This window comes from Manacus candei, unplaced genomic scaffold (genome assembly GCF_025592945.1).
Source record: "Manacus candei isolate 608988 ecotype Guabito, Panama unplaced genomic scaffold, ASM2559294v1 h1tg000037l, whole genome shotgun sequence".
NCBI classification, from domain to species: domain Eukaryota; kingdom Metazoa; phylum Chordata; class Aves; order Passeriformes; family Pipridae; genus Manacus; species Manacus candei.
Window position 1 is genome coordinate 872397 of NW_026138085.1, and position 19708 is coordinate 892104.

General features: G+C 45.6%; 2 protein-coding genes across 5 annotated transcripts in view; one reads left to right on the forward strand and one right to left on the reverse strand.

Annotated features, from left to right (window-relative positions):
- The window catches only part of CTNNA1 (catenin alpha 1), a 119714-nt gene that overhangs the window by 44895 nt on the left and 55111 nt on the right, over positions 1-19708 (forward strand). The gene's annotated exons all lie outside the window — the stretch shown is intronic.
- Positions 10053-18414, reverse strand: LRRTM2 (leucine rich repeat transmembrane neuronal 2). 2 transcript variants are annotated; one of them, XM_051793799.1, is made up of 2 exons: positions 16141-18414; positions 10053-15372 (listed from the first exon to the last, which is right to left on the reverse strand). In XM_051793799.1, exons 1-2 carry the CDS (start codon positions 16168-16170, stop codon positions 14254-14256), a joined length of 1149 nt encoding a protein of 382 aa, XP_051649759.1. In that variant the 5' UTR covers positions 16171-18414; the 3' UTR covers positions 10053-14253. The 2 variants fall into 2 exon arrangements, with proteins under 2 accessions (XP_051649759.1, XP_051649758.1); XM_051793798.1 differs by having other exon boundaries at positions 10053-15800.

Below are 19708 nucleotides of genomic sequence, written 5' to 3' on the forward strand. Positions count from 1 at the left end.
GTCTTTCACACACGTGTAAAATATGATAAACTACAATATCTCAAGGCTTTTACAATTACTACAGGTGTAAACTTCAGCCTGCTTTTCATGTTTCTAGATACATCTATTAGTTCATGTAATTTACAGAGGAAAAACATGAGATATTCATTAGAAAAGGTTACTAATTAACATCAACCCCAAAACCCAGGCCTGTAAAGGTGTCTCCAGTAGTGAATTATCCACCAGCCCCAGCAGCTCTCTGGTGGCTCCTGCAGAAGTGGTTTGTCCCTCTGATTTGGTATTCTGGGACATTCCCCCATCCATCCTGCTGCTCCCATCTACCCAGTCATGCTGAAAGTGAGATGAATTGACCTGTAGCCAAGCCTAACTAGTCGTCACTCAACAAAATCACTTGGGAGGAAACAGCTGTAAGTGTTGACAAAATATTGGGCTGCCCTTCTCCAGCTCCTGGTTGTCAGTCACAGCCTGGATCAGGCCTCCCCTGCAGAGCAGTCACAGGAGCACAGAACGGGCTGGGGTGAAAGGGACCCACAAGGATCATCCAGTCCAACCCCTGGCCCTGCACAGGCCCATCCCCAAGAGTCACCCCCTGTGCCCCAGAGGATCAACCAAACCCTCCTGGAGCTCTGGCAGCCTTGGGGCTGTGCCCACTGCCCTGGGGAGCCTGGGCAGTGCCCAACCAGCCTCTGGGGGAAGAACCTTTTCAAATTTGAACCTGGGTGCTGTGTGGAGAAACAGTGTAGGTTTAAAACGTAGCTTTTTAAAATGTAGTCCTGATCCATCCATCTCTAGGGCCTGTGGAGGCTGATGGTGCTGTCCTACTGTTTTCCCACCACAGAGGTTTTGCTCCTTTCTGGGTGGGGTGGGGGCTGTGGTGCAGAGTGACCCTGGAGGGGACACGTGCCCAGCCAGCCCTTGGTGTGGAGAGGCACAGCAGGACAGCCTGGATGGGGCGCTGGACTCTGAGCCCCAGCTCCTGCACCTGCCTGCACCTCAGGGGAGGGAGGCAGGAGGAGGACAGATTTGCACACTCCAGGAGGAGCAGGATGCCAGACTCACTGCAAAATAACCTCTTTACATCTGGAGCTGTGTGAAATAGAGCTCAGACACTCTTCTGCCTCCCATCTGTTGCTGAGGCACTTCCATCACAGGGGGAAGTGCTGCTCGAAGCAGGTGACCCAGGCACACTGAGCCAGGGCAAGTCAGAGCCCTTCAGCCTGAGCTCAACTGGGAAACATGGTCAGGGGAATAAGAAACATAAACTGCTTCTGTTTTGCACAAGGTTTCAGGTACATTAGCTTTGCTAACACTGGGTCCAAGTCTGGCTTGTGGGGTCCCAACTTCACCCCAGCATCACGATTTAATGGAAACTGGGGAATGTCAGTTCCATGAAAACTTGGGTTTAGCATATGATGTATTATTGCCAATTTGGGTTTTCTTTTGAGCTCTTAAGGAAAAGATCTATGTTGTTGCAGGATGACTTTCTTGGCACCCTGGCACTTTCCTCCCATTACTTATCTGTATGAATAGATATTTTTACTTCAGTCATGGATGTGTGTTGCAGAGGTATAGAGTCTTTGTGCTGTATATCATAAAACCTATGCTATTGCCTTCTTTTAGATATAAGAATAAACCTTAAGAGAACAGTGGTAGCTCTGTTACCTGGTAGTGATACACAAAAGTAGTACAAAATGTTTGAGAATCTGTTGTTTTTCAGACCCAACAACCATCTCTCTTCATCCCTTCCCTCGCCTCCCCCACATCACAGGTGCAAATAATAGTAAAAAAATTACTGTCTGCTGTTACAATAACACTTTTTCCCCTCAAGAAATAATATATTGATAGCACTAGACAGTAATTTTAAAGGTTTGATTTCGCCATCGTTGAAAAGAGGACTTACAGAATCATAGAATAGCTGAGTTGGAAGGGACCCACAAGGATCATCCAGTCCAACCCCTGGCCCTGCACAGGCCCATCCCCAAGAGTCACCCCCTGTGTCCCAGAGGATCAGCCAAACCCTCCTGGAGCTCACTCCCTGCCCCTCCTCTGCCCCTGCCCAGGCAGTTGAACTGCACTGAGGTCTCCCCTCAGTCTCCTCTGCTCCAGCTGAACACACCAAGTGCCCTCAGTGTCCTCACACGCCTTCAAATCAAGACCCTTCCCCATCTCCATGTCCCTCCTTTGGACACTCTCCAATGGCTCAATCCCTTCCCTCCATTGTGTCCCCCCAAACTGCCCCAATGTTGAGGTGAGGCCACCCCAGGGCAGAGCAGAGCGGGACAATCCCCTCCCTGATGCCCCAGGACAGGGTTGGCCCTCCTGGCTGCCAGGGCACTGCTGACTCAGGGACAACTGGCACCCACCAGGACCCCCAGGGCCCTTTCCCAGCACTGCTTTCCAGCCTCTCATTCCCCAGTCTGTCCGTCCATCCAGGGTTGCCCCATCCCAGGGGCAGAATCCAGCACTTCCCCTTGTTGAACTTCCATGGTTGGTGATTCCCAGCCCTCTGATTTGTCCAGATCTCTCTGCAGGACCTTTCTGCCCTTGAGGGAGTCACTGGCTCCTTGTGGTTCAGTGTGACTGGCACACTTGCTCAGTGTCCCTTACTGCATCCACGTGCTTACTGAAGCTGTCGGAGAGCTCTGGGCTGTGGATGGAGCCCTGTGGAGCCCCACTAGTGCTGGTGCCAGCCTGATGTCAGCCCAGTCACTGTCACCCTGTGGGCCCGACCCGTGAGCCGGTTGCTCACCCATGGTGTGACCCGGTTATCCAGCTGTGGGCTGGGCAGTTGGTCCGGAAGGATCCTGGGACAGACGGTATCAAAAGCTTTGCTGACGTTGGGAACCCCTCGAACGGCTCAATCCAGCCCTCACCCCTGCACTTACCTGTGTCCCTGCTGCTGCCCCTGCCTCAGGGACTGACAGGGACCTGCCCAGTTACTGCTCCCTGCAAAGATCCTGGTATTAAATCTCTCCTCACCCCTACAGCAGGAGCACAAGGTGGGGAGGGGGTTATATGTTCAGGTTGGTAACTGGGTTCCTGCATGGGCAGGGGGTGAATTCTGTCACTTCATAACTGAGATTCATGGAATCCCAGACTGGTTTGAGTTGGAAGGGACTGTAAAGCTCATCTCGTTCCACCCCCTGCCATGGGCAGGGACATCTTCTGCTAGACCAGGTTGCTCCAAACCCTGTCCAACCTGACCTTGGACACTTCCAGGGATGAGGCAGCCACGTTTGGTTGTTCTTAAGATGGGAATTCTTACAAACCAGTCCCAGTGTTTCCAGCTGCTCCCAGCATTGCCCTCAACTGGGATTTCTAGAGCAAGTTACAGGGATTAGGAATTGGTTTTAGCCTGGAGCAGTCCTGAAGCTTTTGGTCAGCTGCCACTAAGGTTAAAAGATGCTATGAAATTTGGGGGAAGACTATCTTGTCTGAATTTTCTTTTACATTAGGGAACAGACTGCAAGACTGAAGTTGCAAATTATAGCTCTTATAGGAGGAAATAAGATTTTTGGAGCATTTTTTATATTAGTGAAGCAACTGGAAATATGTTACTAACTTGAAATATTTAGTTCAAAGGCTCTGGAATGTTTTTGATAACAGTGGTAAAGCAGGCCTTTCCTGATTATAACTGAATTGCACACAAAAAAGGAAATAACCAAACCACTTTTCAAAGTTGGAATTAGGCTGTGTACTGGCTTTGGTAGAAGCTGTTTTAATAATCACAGAAAAAGTCCTATTTTCTACTCAGAAAGGATGTGGGTTTGGTTTTTTTCCTGGCTCAGCTCACTGAAACCTGTTCATGTTCTTTATCATATTTTTCACCTTGTGTCTATGAACAGTCTGCATCAAGTGTGTGGACTTGTCATTTAGTCCTAGTCCTGTCAGTAGTTAAAAACGTTTCTCTTGCATAAGCAAATGTAGCAAACAGCACAGAGTAATTTAAAAAAGAATGAAACTTTAGACTTTTTTCTCCCTTCAACTTCACCATCAGTAGGGGTTTTTTTGAGATTTGTGTCTCATTTTTAAATACTGATTTCAGTTAGCTCCCCGGGATCACTGATTGCATACATTTCATATTTTACACAGTAAATCCACCTGAAACATCTCTATTTTATATGTATATATTTTAATTAATCACATATGTGTGCACAATGAATGTTTTAGAGGGATGGGGTGGTTGGGTTGCTTTGTTATTTGCATAACCTCATAATTTTGGAGTGGTTTCCTTGTATTTTCATGGCTCCCAGAGGGTGTCTGATGGCCAGGCAGGGCTGAGTTTTGTTCCTGGCTGTTCCAGCCCAGGGTGGAGTTGGAGGAGTTGCAGTGAACAATGTGCTGCAGTGGAGCTGGGTCTGCATTAACAATTGAAACTGGTTTTTAAAGCTGATGATCACTTAATTTGCCTGATAAAGACTACTGATTTTGAATAAATGGACAGTAAAAGTAGATGTCAGAAAGTTCTTCTCTTGATGGTGCAGCTTTACTGTGACATATTCAAGTGACAGAGAGCCCAGTGAGAAGAAGCAAGCAGTCTGCAGAGTGGTAGCATCAGCTCACTTGAATGTGGTATAAACCTTTCTCATGTGTCTCTGGACACTGTCCCTGGTGTGCTTTGTCAAGTGAATTGTTGTCCACAGACAGCTGTAGGCACGAGGGGGCAATATCCCTGGGATTTATCTGTGGGATGCACTGCAGGCTGTGTCTGCCTCCGCAGCGCTTCATTTGGGTGTGATGTTGGACAGCTCTCAGTCACAGGAGGGGCCTGGAGAGGCTTCAGCTGCCTCAGAGGAGGATGCTGAGCACTCCACATCCCACATCTCCCATGTAAACATCTCCCTGCTCTTGGCACAGGACCCTTGCTGCGTGTCAGGTGCTGGCTGCTGTCCTGGTCTCTGCTGGGGAGAGACACCTCTGCAGCATGAGGGCAAGAGCTTTGAGTTCATTCCATAAACACCTCTTGGATTTGGAGCAGTGGTGGGTTTTCTCCAAGTTTCAGGTTTGTCAATAAATATTTACATTGCTGACAAATCCTAACCTTGAAGAGGCACTGCAGCGTGTCCAGCAGTTGCCAGCACTGAAGGTATTTTGGAGTGGTCTGTGAAGACCTGGAATGCCATTGTGATGTTGTGCATTGGGCTCTGTGGGTGTTGGATTAGTTTGACTGTGGGCAGCAGATGTTCCTCATCCAAAGGATGGACATATTTTAGCTGGTCTGGAGAGTTGCTCTCCACTCTCTGGCAGGAAATAATACCTGGCAAGAGCTCATTACATGTGGGACATTGAGCAGTTCAGTAAAGGATGAACAGACACTTCCTGAAAGTTCCCTGTCACTGTAGACTCGGGGATTGTCAGAGGTACCTTATTTCTGTTCTGTTCAGCAGTGTGGTGTCACGTTGGAGATGCAGTACCTGCCAGAGCCTACTGTATTTTTTTTTTGTAGTTCAACCTAATCAGATGTCTAACCTTAGCCTTTTTGGAAGTTTCTGGATGCTAATTGCAGGCAAAAGGCATCTGTCATGTAGTCACCGCTCTGTTATTTCCAGGCTCCACAGCTGCCATGGTGCTAATAGACATCCCAGAGCTGAGCCCGTCATCCATAGAGAAGAATATAAACTAGGGAAGCTTTCTCTGCCTGCCTGCCCCGTGGCTGTGAGATTGTTGAAGGCCTGGGCCCTGAAGATACACACTTGGGACCCAGAGAGCTTCTGGCTGTCCTTAGGAGTTCCCCAGCTTGGCTGCCTGTGCTCTGGTCAGTCTTGCAGCCTCCTGCGGCTCCCCGGGTGCTGAGCGAGGTGTCTGTCCTACCTGGAAGCAGCAACACAGCTATTTCCATCTTCAGGACTATCTGGAAAGCTTGAAGAGGAATTCTTTAACCTTTGAATTATTCAGCTAGAATTTCAAGCAGATGTTGTGTTTATTTGGGGATGGCGCGCTTGAGGGCGAGACACGATCAATAAGTACTTACATGTCTTTACTGAAGCATGTTGTCTTCTCCTGAGGACATCAGAGATGATGCTTTAATATCTTGTGCTCTCCAAATGCGAGGTGTGTGGTTAGACCTGGGGGCTTGCAGAATGGGGGCCTGCTGTGTGGTTTTCCCAACTTAGTGGTTTGTTCCTGGCTCACATCCTTTGATAGGCGTGTGCTGAGGATGTTCCCTGCGTGACTCCCTTCTGGATCAGGTGGGCTGCTTGGGTAGCTAAAATTTGCTTTACTCAAAGCAGAAGTTGTTAACAAGCTTCTGAGAGTGGCTGCAGTGCAGGGGAATGTGTGTTTCCCCCATTAGCTGTGGTGTGGTGTCTTTAGAGATGGAAACTCCCTTGTAATCTGTGTCCCTGTCCCCTTTCCCATGTTCTCTCTCTTTACAGGCTGTGTCATTATTAGCTTTACTAAGAGCTCTATTAATTTTACAGGTTTTTTTCTCTAAAAGATTTAAAACCTAAAGTGGTGTCAGGGTTGAAGCAATCCATTTGAGGGCAGAAATTGAGAGTCCCAGCTAACAGCACATGGCTTTTGAGGCAGAGGTTCTGGATACGTGATGGATTATTTAGGAGTTAGTAGGAAAGAGAGCAAATGCATCCTAATAGGAATAGTTGCTGTTGAATCCATTTGAGCTGGATTCCACATTAACACTCTTCTCAATATTTTCAGCTCTTTGCAAACACGTAAGTAAAACTACTTTTTGCAGTAAGCTTTTCTGACTATTTTGTACACTTCTTAAAAGATATTTCAGGTATTTTAGTGTCTGTACAGTTGAGAGGTATCTTGGAAGGACCTTTCTACTTGAAATGCATTTCCTGTATCTAATGCTGTCTCATGTGGTCTTGCAAAACCCGTTCTACCTATTAAATATGCAGTAAAGCTGTTCTGTTTGGTAGAAGATTGTATGTTTAAACAGCAGAAGTCCTCGTTGCTCCTGTATTTTAAGATTAAAAATTCAGCTGCAACACTACCTTTAGATTCAGAGCCGTTAGAATGGATTTTTCAGATTTATTCTCCTGATTACAATACAGAAAATTAATTGCTTTTGACTGTAAAGAATTATGACTCATTCATTATTTAAGAACCTTCTTGATGGATGAACCTTTTCCCCTATGAAATATGGCTGGGTTTTTAATTGGTATAAAGCATGATGCACCTATATCAAACAGTGGCTGCACTGCCCACCCTTTGGGGTAGGGAATGGTGGAAAAGAAAACCAGCACCTATCTGTGTGTAGTTTGCTTGAGTATTCAACATAAAAGTAGTAGAGTCTGCTGGGAGAAAACAGGTAAGTTACTTCAATGGCATTTAAAATAAATAATTTGGGTTTATAAAAGAAAGATTTATTACTTCCTTTAAATGTCCTGGTAGTAGGGAGTAGCCTTTAATTTTACTTGTGTGTATATTGGAAGTGTTTGTGTCACACTGGGGAGAAGAGCTTGGATTTAACTCGAGGTGTGTTCCCTACTGGTCACAGCTCAGTTTCTGGCTCCTGGTTCTTATGCTACCCGTTCAGATGGTCTCAGATGATTTTTGTGTGTATTTAACGCTTTAGTCTTGTCCTTTTAGTAGACTTAGACAGGAGAAAAAGTCAAATTATAGACCTTGTTGATTAAAACCAGCTGAGGAGCTAAAATCAGGATTTAGTTACCTGTCAGCCCAGAAGGGTTTGCTCGGTGCCCTTTGCAGCCAAAACCATCACAGAAATAAACACCAATTTTGTTAATGAGACAGTTGTCTTTCCCCCCCCCCCCATCATAGAATGTTTTGGGTGAAAGGGACCCTTAAAGGCCTTCTAATCCAACACCCCTGCAATGAGTAGGAACAGCTTCAACTAGATCAGGTCGCCCAAAGCCCCATCCAACCTCACCTCGAATGTTTCCAGGGAAGGGGCAGCCACCACCTCTCTGGGCAACCTGTGCCAGGGCCTCACCACCCTCACAGGGAAAAAATTTCTTCCAAAATAAGACCTGGAGCATGTGGATCTGATGTCAAATATGGTAAATAGAGCTTTAACTCATTACAGTACAGTTTTTTTCCTAATATCTTCACGGTAATTAAATTTTTGATTAGGTAACAATGATTTTGTAAAACTACTTTGAGAACAGATTACAGTAAATATTGTCATCAAGGTTTTAGCCTGGCCACTCAGTGGAGGAGGGAGTCAGAGTTGTCCAGTGCTGCAGTTTTCAGTTCATCTGTACAGTCCTCTCCAGTCAAATTCTTGAGTCTCAATTTTTTTGCAGTTGTCTTAACAGAGCCTACATTTATAAAAGTAAGTTACTAGTGATGTTGACATTTCCTTGTTACTACTGGATTTAAAGCTTTTGCATAATATATTCAGAATACTGTTTTTTCTCTTAGGTGTCTTACCTTTGCTTGTGGGAACAACTGGTTTTGCAGTTGAGATGCTTTTTCTCGTAAAATTATTCTCTAAGAGTTTAGGAAAATAGATATATCATGTGCTGCTTTGAAGTATTTAGAAGGATTTAAGAGGCAGTTTGCCAACTGACATTTAAAACCCTTGAGAACTTGTTCCAGCCAAACCTTTTGGAAAAAAAGTAAATGCAGCTAAGGCTTAGTTACTAAAATGATTTTAGCTGGCAGTTCGGTGCATGTAATCATCTTGGAACATCCTGGAACTTGTTCTTTCGTTCAGCTCTTGTATGGAGGCTTTTGGGTTGTGTCCGTGAACTTGTCACTTCTCAAAATCAGAAATCCTTCCCATATTACTGAGGCACTCTGGCTCTGAACGTTGTGTTTGCTGTGGTGGCCCATAGACAGAAACTTTCTGTGCAGGGAAGGCACTGTGACACTTCCCAGATGGCTGTGACTCAGAGCTGAAGGGATGTCTTGCTAGTTTGACATCTCTGAACCATACGGACTGTGTGTCCTCGCTAAATTGTTGGCAGGGTGGTCCCGTTGGAAAAGCCACGCTCCTGGCTGGCAGCATGACCAGCAGGTGGTCATGGTGTTCCACCTGGTGACTCAGGGGGACCCCCAGGGTCAGAGCCAGGGCCCGGCAGCTCTGCCAGCTGGTGCTGGGGCTCACGGTGCTGCCTGAGCTGTTCTGCTGCAGGGACTCACAGGGGTTCAGCCTCAAGGACCACGAGTTTGGCTTGGCTTCGGTTTTCACTCTCCTCTTGCTCGTTCAGGCAGTTTTGCTAGTCAAGAGACACGTTGTTTGGGAAGAACCCGTGCAGCCCAGCTCACTGAGGGGCTGGCTTTGGTGGGGTTCTGGCAAACGGACTGGCCCAAACCCACCTTACCTGCTTGGGATAGTGGGTGTAGGCTGGTCTTTACATATTGTGAAAGGGTGAGCTTTTGACACCTCTGCTTGAAAAGGGAGGAAGAAAGAGGCAAATTCGGTTTTACAGTATACACAATTTTAATAACAAAATGCTTCTGTACACTGCACTTGTTTTACTCCATTACTCACAGCCCCTCCCACCAGAAGTTGGCTCTTGAAACGTAATTTAAACACGACTCATCTAGGACTCTCTGTAATCTCAGGTTGCTAAGCTGGTAGAATAGTTCACTTACTAGTGTTTTCATTAGTAAAAGAAAAATGGGATGGGTTTTGTTTGACTTTTTACAAAGGAGTAGTTGGAGGATGGCAGGCGTAGCTTTCAGTGCTTACACAGAGGTGTACAACCTGCATGGTGTTTTACCCCATCTAAGGCTTTATTATACCCCTCAAAGCTTCTGTTACCTTTCCCTAGAAACCTCTCTAAAGGTATATGAGATGTGAAATGCTGAATTTCCAGCTGACTCTGAAATAATCTTTAAGCATCCTGCTAATGTGGCACCTTAAAAAGCAGAGCCCAGCACTAATTTTAGCATCTGGGACATTTTGCAATGAAAGAAGGTGTGGGGAGGGAGGAGCTGCTACTTTTGACTTTTGTTGTTTCCTTGTCTCTTCCTTTTTGGGGGGGAGAAGAAATACTGTATCTCCCTTTGAACTTGTTAAATTTTTATGGAAAACTTCATAAGAAAGATGAAATTCAGCTTCTGGGTAAATTTCATAGGTCTGAACAGATGGATTTTGATAGCTACACAGATCACAAAATTAAATCAACTTTATTTCCATTAAAGTAGTACAGAAATTACCTTAGACACATTAAAAATAAGTGTGCAGTGCAGATTTCTGGTTTAAAGCCACTGGATGTTTCTGATTTTACATGTTAGCAATAGGCCACTGTCTCCTGAGGGATGTAATGGGACAGAAGCTCAGATGCTCAGATTTGCATGCGGCTGATCGCTGAGAAATCGGATCATTTCTGCTTGGGGGAGAAGCAAACAAAACCAAACATTGATAGAGCAGCATTCATTACGTTTCCATCTGATAGGGAATTGGAGCTCAGTGCAGAGGAACACTTCAGCTGGAGACTAAATGCTAACCCATTTTACCCTTCATCGAGTAATTTTTAGCTGTGTGCATTTAAACACTGATCTAATGCAGAGCGACTAACTGAGAGCATTAATTCAGCCCTGTTCCAGGATGATGACTCAAAAACTGAACCTGTGCTGCTGGGTTTGCCTTTCACTGACACAAGGGTGGGGAGCAGGAGAAGCTGACTGGAGATCAGCAAGCCTGGAGGTCTTTGGGTGGGACGAGGACCTTAAGAGCAGTACAAGAAATTCCCTTTCTAAAAGGCCCTGAACACCTGAGGCTGTGCCCGGAGGTGTTGAATGAAGCACCTGTAATGCCATTTAGCATCTGTAGAAACTGAGGCTGTGCAACAGAGATGGTATTTGGAGAGAGCACGTTAACAAGCTCTTGTCATCAGCCAGCGCTCGTATTGAAATACGATTAATTTAAACCAAATCATCGTGGTTCTTGTTCCACAAACAAAATAAATCAGAGACTGCCGAGTAGCACAATTATTACAATCCCCTCCTTGCCTGGAAGAGTCACAAACAATTGCAAGTGGAAGACAGTAACTTTAAAATAAGAAATATTAACAGCCTGTGGCTGTGTCCTTGTGCAGAGCAATGGCTCTGCTGCCATTCCCTGCCCCTCCGCAGGGAATCCAAGTCGACTTCACTGCTAGTGTTTGACATTCTGCGAGTTTTATGATACCTGTTACCCTAAATGTAATGTTTGCAGAATTGCTTTGCTTATGCCTGGAACCTGGCAACAAATGATTTTGGAAATGGCAGCCATAAACCACGGCATTTGGGAGATTGGCTGCGTATTAGTGTGGAGTACAGGGAGTCACCGTGAGGGAACGGTGCCTGCTGGGCTCTGCTGCTGCCTCCTGCTCAGCTCTCTGGGAGCCAAGCACTGCAGGACCACTGGAAACTGGGAATGATGGTGGGGGAGAGAGGTTGGGTGCCTGGGTGGGTTTGCTTGGAGAGGCACTGGAACAGCACTTTAATGCCTGGAAAGTCAGTGTGAGTGGCTGGGATGGAGAAGAGGGTTCAATCCAGCGTTGCTGGAACATCTGTCTTTGCTCTGCTTGGGCATAATTAAAAGCTAATGAAGATGGAGTGGTTTCTGCTCAGAGCTGGGTTGTTGGGAAAGCACCTTCTTGGGAGAAACCTCGGCTCTTCATGAAGCAGCCACTTCTTGTTCCCATGTGGAAGACTGACATGGCACCCTTTGAGCTGTCCTACAACAAGGGTTTCTGCTGGGCTGGAGGGCAGAGCTGGAACTCCTTCTTGCAGGTGCAGCTGGGGCCATCAGAGTTCAGTGTTGACATCTGATGGGGAATGACAGCGTAGCCAGATTATTTGGCTGCCAGGATAATTAATGAGCTCAGTGATAACTTTGTCTCTGCTGGTACCCTGCAGCTGTACGTGGAAGTCATTCCCACTGTGGCTGCTTCCCAATCCCCCAGTGCAGTGATGGCTGGGTGAGGTGAGGGAGGTGCACAGCCAGGGCAGGTCCCTGCTGGCAGCAATGCCCGAGCAGAGCAGCAGCCTGGACCTCAGGGAAGAGCTGTGAGCTCCTACTTGTGGGAAGGAATGAAGCAGGTCTTTCTACAAGCAGCTAAAACCCCCTGGATACCAATATGGGTTTGCATTTCTCAGTTTAGGTCTGACCTGCTGCCTCACGTGGGATTTAATCATACAGAACATTTGCTCTTTGTCCACCTACCCCGCAGGACTTTTTTGTAGTCAGTTAAAAGCAGAAATTAATTGCCTAGAATAGGTGTAAATGGACTCATTGTAGTATTAACAGTTACAAGGGTTCAAAGGTATCTCTGTGGAAAACCATTAGGCTTCACTGGATCTCTTCCACTAAAATACAGGGTCATGGGAAGTAAACAAAATATTGGTTTTATAAGGGCACTGTATGTAAAAGTAAAATTATGCAAATTAATATATTCAAACGCAGTAATTGAAAAACCTTTATGTAAAATCTTAACAGAAGTCACTTGTCTTGCTATAATTGCCTTGGACAAATTCATCTCACAAGAAAACATTGAACTGTTGTATAATTGCACCCTAAATACCTCACCAAGTGGTAATACAGATAGAGAAAAGCAGAGTGAAATAGCCAACAGATTTTTATGCAGTGCTTTTTCTGTTTAAAAAGTTTGCAGGATAGTTTAGTACATCACAATTAGCATACTGTAATTATGGATTTGCTCAAGGTATGGCAACACTGTGAGGAATTTTGTTTCTTCATCGGGATGTGCTGGGAATTGTTTAACACTGCAGCATTGGACACAACACATTTTTTAGTTATACATACATGTATATATATATAAAATAATACTCCATCCCTCTGGACCTTTTAGCTTTGGTTAGAATGTTTACAATAATTGAGTAGTTGACTTAAAAATAATGTAATCCTTTGCAGACCCCCCACCCCCCACCCTTGTGGCATCTGAGTACCACCATCACTGCATAGATCTGCAAATATTTACATATAATTTCATAATAGAGTATAAATAGCAATATGGTACTTCTGGCTAAAGAAACCAAATTACTCCTTAGAATGAGGTGCATGTGTGTATCTAGATTTATATATGATCTTTTAAAAAGTCATACTAGTTTAGATTCTGTCCCATATCAAGTAAGAAACGAAACATTTTTCAGTGAACTATTCTATAATCTAATTATATTATCCTAACTTGTCAGAAGGGGTTTTTTTTAATCTTGAATTTTGGAAGAGGAGGACAAGTGAGAGCTTATATTACAGGGGCTGATTCTGTCTCCACAGAAACCAGTGGAGTTAGTGCATGAAAATAGCTTCCAGTCGAGAGGAAGCCTCGGCTGGGGGGGCAGCGGGGGGACAAAGAGAGGCTTCTTCCTTCCTTCCTTTCTTCCTTCCCTCTTCTTCTTAACCTCATCAGTGGTATTTACTTTTAATTAAGAAAACCTTGCATTAAGGGTATTTACACATGAAAAGGTGTCGAAATGCTGTTTGTTCACAGTCATTAAGTAATTAGCCTGAATTCATGAAAAGCATCATCAAGTCAAACCAGGGAGCTGAGAAGTATTGAATGTACTTAATATTTAGAATCGATCCCGTCGTGCTGAGCCTCCCTAAAGAAGCTACGTGGCCATTTTGGGAACACCTGGAGGGTCGTCCTGTTCATGTGTGTGCCCACCCTGCCCATGTGTGTGTGCTCATGTGAACTGCTCCTTTCTGTGCCTGCTGTCCCTTTCACCGAGCCAAACTATGAATATGCAGAGAGCAAAACTGTATTTAAAACAAATTCACCGATCCCCAGTGCACTGAAATTCCCACCTGGACCTTTGCTGCTTTTTTTCCCCCCTTTCCCCTACCATCTCTTACTGGAGTGAAATTATCAGAGAAGGAAAATAAATCTTCCTCCTCAGCTGCCTTTAAAGTGCCCCGAGCCAGCTGCAGCGTTTGGGATCCTCCAGATGTAGTGGAACAAATGAAGTGTACGTCCCCCTCAGATCCCTGTACAGTGTCCTTCCCCTCGGACTCTTTTCATTAGAAAAAGTAGAATATGGAGACTTGGGTATAAATGTTTACACACAGTCATATAATTACATAACATGAAACATTTTACATAGTTTGAGGTGAGCATCTCTTTAGACTTTTAAACGTTAGGAGTGCAAGTTTAATGTAATCATTGCTTCTTTAACACTGAAAATATTATGGATTTATTTTTTAAAAAACTTAAAAATACTGCACCACTCCATAAACAATGTTTCCATTAAGTAGCTTGGAAAATTAGGCTTTATGTCAACATTTGTAAAAATTAGAATCTGATGTAGGTCCCCTACAATTTTAAAATAGGTTACTTATCTGATTTACTTTGTGATGGGCTGTAGGTATTATACTTCACATTCTTTATAGGGCAGCTGCTGGCACTTGCACTGTCCATAGCCATTGATGATGATGAAGGGTCCTTCGTGGGTGGGTTCGTACTCATTATAGGGTCCTTGGTCTGATATATTGGCCATATGCAGCCGTGTTTGGGATCGGAGCTGCCTGTGGTTTTGAATCATTGAGCACTGCCTAATTCTTCTTAGTGTAGGAGGGCAGCACTTCCTGGAGATGAACACTATAAAAATGATAAAAAAGAAAGAAAACAATAAAGCCATTGTTCCTGTAATTACCCTCTGAGTGAAGATGGCATTGTTTGGCTCCGGGAAATGTTCTTCGGTGGTAACGACCATGCCTGCCGTAGTTGGAATCTCTTTGTCTCCCATATGGAAATGAGAAGAGCTGATTCTTTTCGTGTACTCAGTAGTCGGGGCGGTGTACGTCGTAGCCACGGGTGTAACCACAGTCGATAAATTCCAGCAAAGCTGAAAACCATACACTGCATCCAGAATATCCTCTCCCTGGGTGTGGTCGGGGCTATGGCAGAGGATGGAGTGCTCCCACCGACCTTGGAAGCCACTCAACCATGTGGCCAAGGAACAGATCTTTGGGCTGCATTCCCACAGATTGCCAGAGAGGCCCACGGTGGTGAGGGATGTCAGCGAACTTAGGATCTTGGAATCCAGAGTGGTGAGCTTGTTGTTATCCATGAGAAGGGTTTTAAGGTTAGGCATAGTTTCAAAGACGGTGAGGTCGATGGCTTTGATTTCGTTTCCAGTCAAATCGAGCTTTGCTAAGGTGCCCCAGGTCCACTCCATCCCACATGTCAAGTTGCTGATTTTGTTCCACTGCAAGAAGAGCGTGTGCAGGCTGCTCAGCCGGAGGAAGTGAGCAAAATTAATCTTTGTCAGCTGGTTGTGCTCTAGGTGAAGCTCCCTCAGCTTGATTAATCCCGCAAATCCATTGCGAGCCAAACTTCGCAAGCGGTTTGTGCTCAAATCCAGGAATTCCAGGCTACGGCAGTCCCAGAACAGGCGGACCGGGATGGTCCGCAGGGAGTTGGATCGCAAGTGCAAGGTCTGTAGCTTGCGAAGGCCGTAGAAGAGCTCGGGGTGCAGAGAGGATAACTGATTAAAAGAGAGGTCCAAATTCTGCAGGTTAAGCAGCTGGCTAAAAGTTGTGTTTGGCAAATGAAAGATTTTGTTGGAACTTAAGACTAATTCCTTAAGTTTATACAGTCCTTGAAAAGAATCTTCTCTGACTGTTGCAATTTGATTATGATCTAAGTGAAGCCAAGTAAGTTGACTGAAGCTTGCAAATTGATCCCTTTCAAGTTCAGAAATATAATTGTGCCTCAGTGACAAACCTAGCGAGCCCTTTTCAGTGGTGTTTGGCACTGAGTGAAACCCCTGAGAGTCACAGTAAAAGAGCAGCTTCTCACAGCGACATTTTGGTGGACAAGCCATGCCCAAGGCAGGCAGCATTTTTAAAACCATACTCATTGCATATAGTGCTGCCAGCATACGAGCCCCTAATGGCCACTTGAAATGTAAGCCTGCAGAATATAATTTAGGAAAACAACAAGATAGGATAGCCTTATCAGTACACTTGGAACATCACAGTGGAAGATTTCACTGCAGATAACATTGCCATGCATTTCCGACAAGCTAATTCTAAATGCAAGAAACAACTTACTACACAAACCGAATACTTGGACATTACACTTAGGAGGAGGCTTTATCTCGATTACGGAGGGTTTACAGTGGCACTATCAGAAAACATTTTTTTCCATAAGGTTCAGTGCAAAGCAATCAGCTTTAGCACCTAACTAACTGCTCCTTTAAAGCAGAGCCGGTCATTCATTATACAAGGAAGAGAGAAACGCAGGAACTTACCCATTCTTTTGAGTACATTGGAGGGTGCATTCAGTCGTAGTTTGAGACTCAACGCCGTGAGTCTGTGAAAGGCTCTAATGTAAGACAGCCTTGAATAATTGACTGGGTTTAGTGTCCTTTGATATTAGTGCAAAATCAAATCCACGATGCTCTCTTGGAATATTCCTTTTGAAATCGCTGCCTTGATCTCCTCTGACAGGTCTGCAATTTTTAAATCTTAATACAAGTTTTCGTCCTCCGAGGCTGCTCAGCTGGTTAATTGAAGCTCACGTTTTCCTTTTCCGCAGCTGTGGCTTCTTTTAGTCCTAACTTGTTGATGGCAGATGGGTGGCTTATTGCTGAGAGAAGCTCCTGTAGTAGCATGAGTGCATTTACTGAAAAGCTTTTCAGGGAAGCGGTACAAGAATGGGTTTGCTTATGCGCTGCGACCACACAGGGCTCTATATAGGCTGACGTCACCTGGTGACGTTCCTTTTGTTTGGGTTTTCCAGAAGCTTTGCTGTTTTAAAGCATTGTGCTGCATACTGTGATCGTGTTAAAGACCACTGATAGAGGGAGAAAAAAATCCATCGGCAAGAGTCCTTCGTCCGCGATAGAAGGAGCAGAGCAGACTTGCTCCCCCCTGCTCCCCCCACATCTGCACTGGCTCTGCTCAGCTGGGGTTAAAAGCAGTGCAGAGCTGCGGGTGGAAGTGCCTGAGTGCTGGCTGCTCCCAGTTTTCTGCTAAATATCCCTGCAGATATTTAAAAGTGAAAGGAACTTTTAGATGCGAAATGCGCACAGTTTGAATAGAGGCTGCTGGTCAGCACCGGCTTTGATGGAGGTGAGAGGGTCTGGGCTGCTGAAAGCTCTGTGTAACAGCTGTGTGTGGCTGTGGTCCCTGCAAAACTGGCAGAGAGCAGTCGAGTGGCTGAGGTGGTGTGTCAGAAGTACAGCCCAGGAGCAGGGGACAGGAGCGAACGCTTCAGGCGAGAGGAAATTTCTGGAAAAAGCAAAGCTTGCATTAGGGCACAGGAAAAATTTAATTGGAATCCAGCTTGACAGTGTGTGGTTATGAAACTAGAAAATCTATTTTCTCCTCCCAAACGGTGCCTTTTGTACTTGCTTTTTCCTGGGGACTGGAGTGCAGGAGAGGAAGTGGTGAGGTTGGCATTCACAGTCGGGGCTCGGAGCAGTGCGAGGGCTGCCTTCTTGTCACCCTGCGTCCTGCTGCTGTGTGTCTCCTGTGAATCAGGGGACACTGCTCCCATTAGCCCCTGTAGCAGTTACCCTGTGGGGTTTAGCATTGCAGAGGCGTGCATTTGCAGGAGCAGTGACCCTGCAGAGCTGTGTGTGCTGGTCCAGCCCAGCCGGGCTCTGGCCGGAGCGTGCACCCACAGCGAGGAGGAGGAGATGGAGAATGGGCTGATACGGCTTTTTGCTTGGCTTAAAAGTTCATTGCCCCTTTATTCGGAGCATCCTCTCCTTAGGGACAGCTGGTACTGAAAGGTAAATTAACAGGCTCGATTGAAATTTTTATAGGTTTTTAGGATGCATGTGCAGGAAAGCCTTCGGAGCAACTGCTCTGGTCATGGCTTGATGTGGATGAGACAGGGGGATGCTGGCTTCCCATTCCAGGCAACTTGGATGAGCTTTTTTTATGTTCACCTTGAGATGTAAAGCAATAATGTAGCAGGAGGCACTTGAAAACATTTGCTCTGTAATGCCAAGCTATCACCTTCAACCTCTAAGATATGGAATGAGCTGAGAATAACAAGCTTCCCATGCTGATGGAGGAAGATGAATTGTGTCTAAAGAAGGTTTTAAAATAAAATGGCTGTTTACCTTTGTTATTAAGTGTTGGTTCTTTGCTTTGATTCCTTAGAGGCACTTGCTTAAACTAAGACTTGCTGTTTTCTGCCTGCTTCTCCCTTGGCTGTCCCGTGGTGGAATGGTAACACTGCATGTGGTGCTCCCCTTCTGGGGTGGGCAGACTCAAAGGGAGCACTAAGTGGAAAGTAAAGGGATGGAGAAGGTGGACTTTTTATAAACACACAAAAAGAAAACCTCAGACCCACCCAAAAAACCTAAAGAAAATGAATAAACCCTTCCCTGAACCCATCAGGAGAGTAACTGTCTTTAATGATTAAGCAAATTAGGAAATGTTAAATACGTCTTAAATTGCTCTGCCATAGTAAATGTTTTCACATTTGCTCTAGGGTGAAAGAAATACATGCAAAGAAATTACATAAACCTATTTGAAGAGTTTGTTCACATTTAATGTTCACTGCACAAAGAGCACGGGAGCTGAAAGCCGGGCTCAGCTGTCCGACGGAACCTCGGGGTACCTGCGGCTGGGCTTCCTCGAGCAGCTCATCTGCAACATCCTCCTCTGGAGTGTTGGGTTGAATTTTAATAGCACTTCAGCATGTTAACATTTAAGGTGTTCCAGAGGGTGTAATTTGAGGTGAACTGTTACCCCTCTCCTGCACTGCCTCTTTTCGCTATTACCAGGAGGCTGAAATGAAGTGTTGTTGGAAACGTTTCGCTTTTTTTGCAACAGTATCTGTTGGTAGGTTCCTCCCATGTTAAGATTGTGTAATTTGGCACAGAGTTAAGAGTTAATGTTCAAACACGGTGAGTTGTTTCCTTTCTGAAGCTCCCTATTCTTTGGCCCTTAACCAAACAAGGGCTATTTAGCACCTTGCCAGCGAGTTTCCTGTTTAGGAAACTGTTAACAGGAACTTTATGGGCGCTTTTCTTAGCGAGACGTGTTTTTATGTGCACTTGTTGTGAAATAACAGTTATTACCACAAGTGTGTATCTGAGTCTCTGAAGTCTGGAACTCTAATGTAACGTTCACATTGTTCCCTGGGAGCTGCCTAGGGTGTCAAGGTGTAACAGGCTGGGAATAAATCCCAGCTGCCCAGAAAACTCATGTAAATGTGTTTCTTCTGAGACTGGAAACTCACTTGCCTGCCGAGGAAAAGCACGTCTGAGTGGCATCTGGGGACTTCTGCCACCACAGGAGCTCCGATGTGGCAGCCTGAAGCTTCACATGCGATGTGGAGAGGCAAATTGGCATGTCTGCCTCAGGAATAAGCTTGCTAGGACCAGATAACCCTTTCAGGGGCTTCTCACTTACCCCACTCCTAGAGCAGCAGCAGAACTGGTTTTCCTGCTAAATCCATGCGCTGGGAAAGTAGAATTGCACCCTGAGGCTGGTGTTGTCATTTAGTTAGGCTGACATCTTGTGGAAGCCTTCCTAGTGTATTAAGAGCAACAAATAAGCTAATTTTACTTGATGTAGATGTGGGCTGTGTGACTTTGCTGTGCTGGGGACCTGGAGGATGCAAGCCCTGGAGTTGCAGGTGATGGGTGCCCAGGATGTGCAGCCACGTGTATGGCACCATGCAAGCATCCAGCTCAGCCCTCTGCCTGGAGGAGTGGCTGTGGTAATTATTGCTGGACGTTGGCACGTTAGAGACTGCGGGAGTATTTGCTGGTTTTCTGCCAGAAGACAGTGTTTGTGCTGTGTCACAGGGCTGTGAGGCAGGGGGGGAGCAGGGGTGTGTGGCTGCAGCATTCC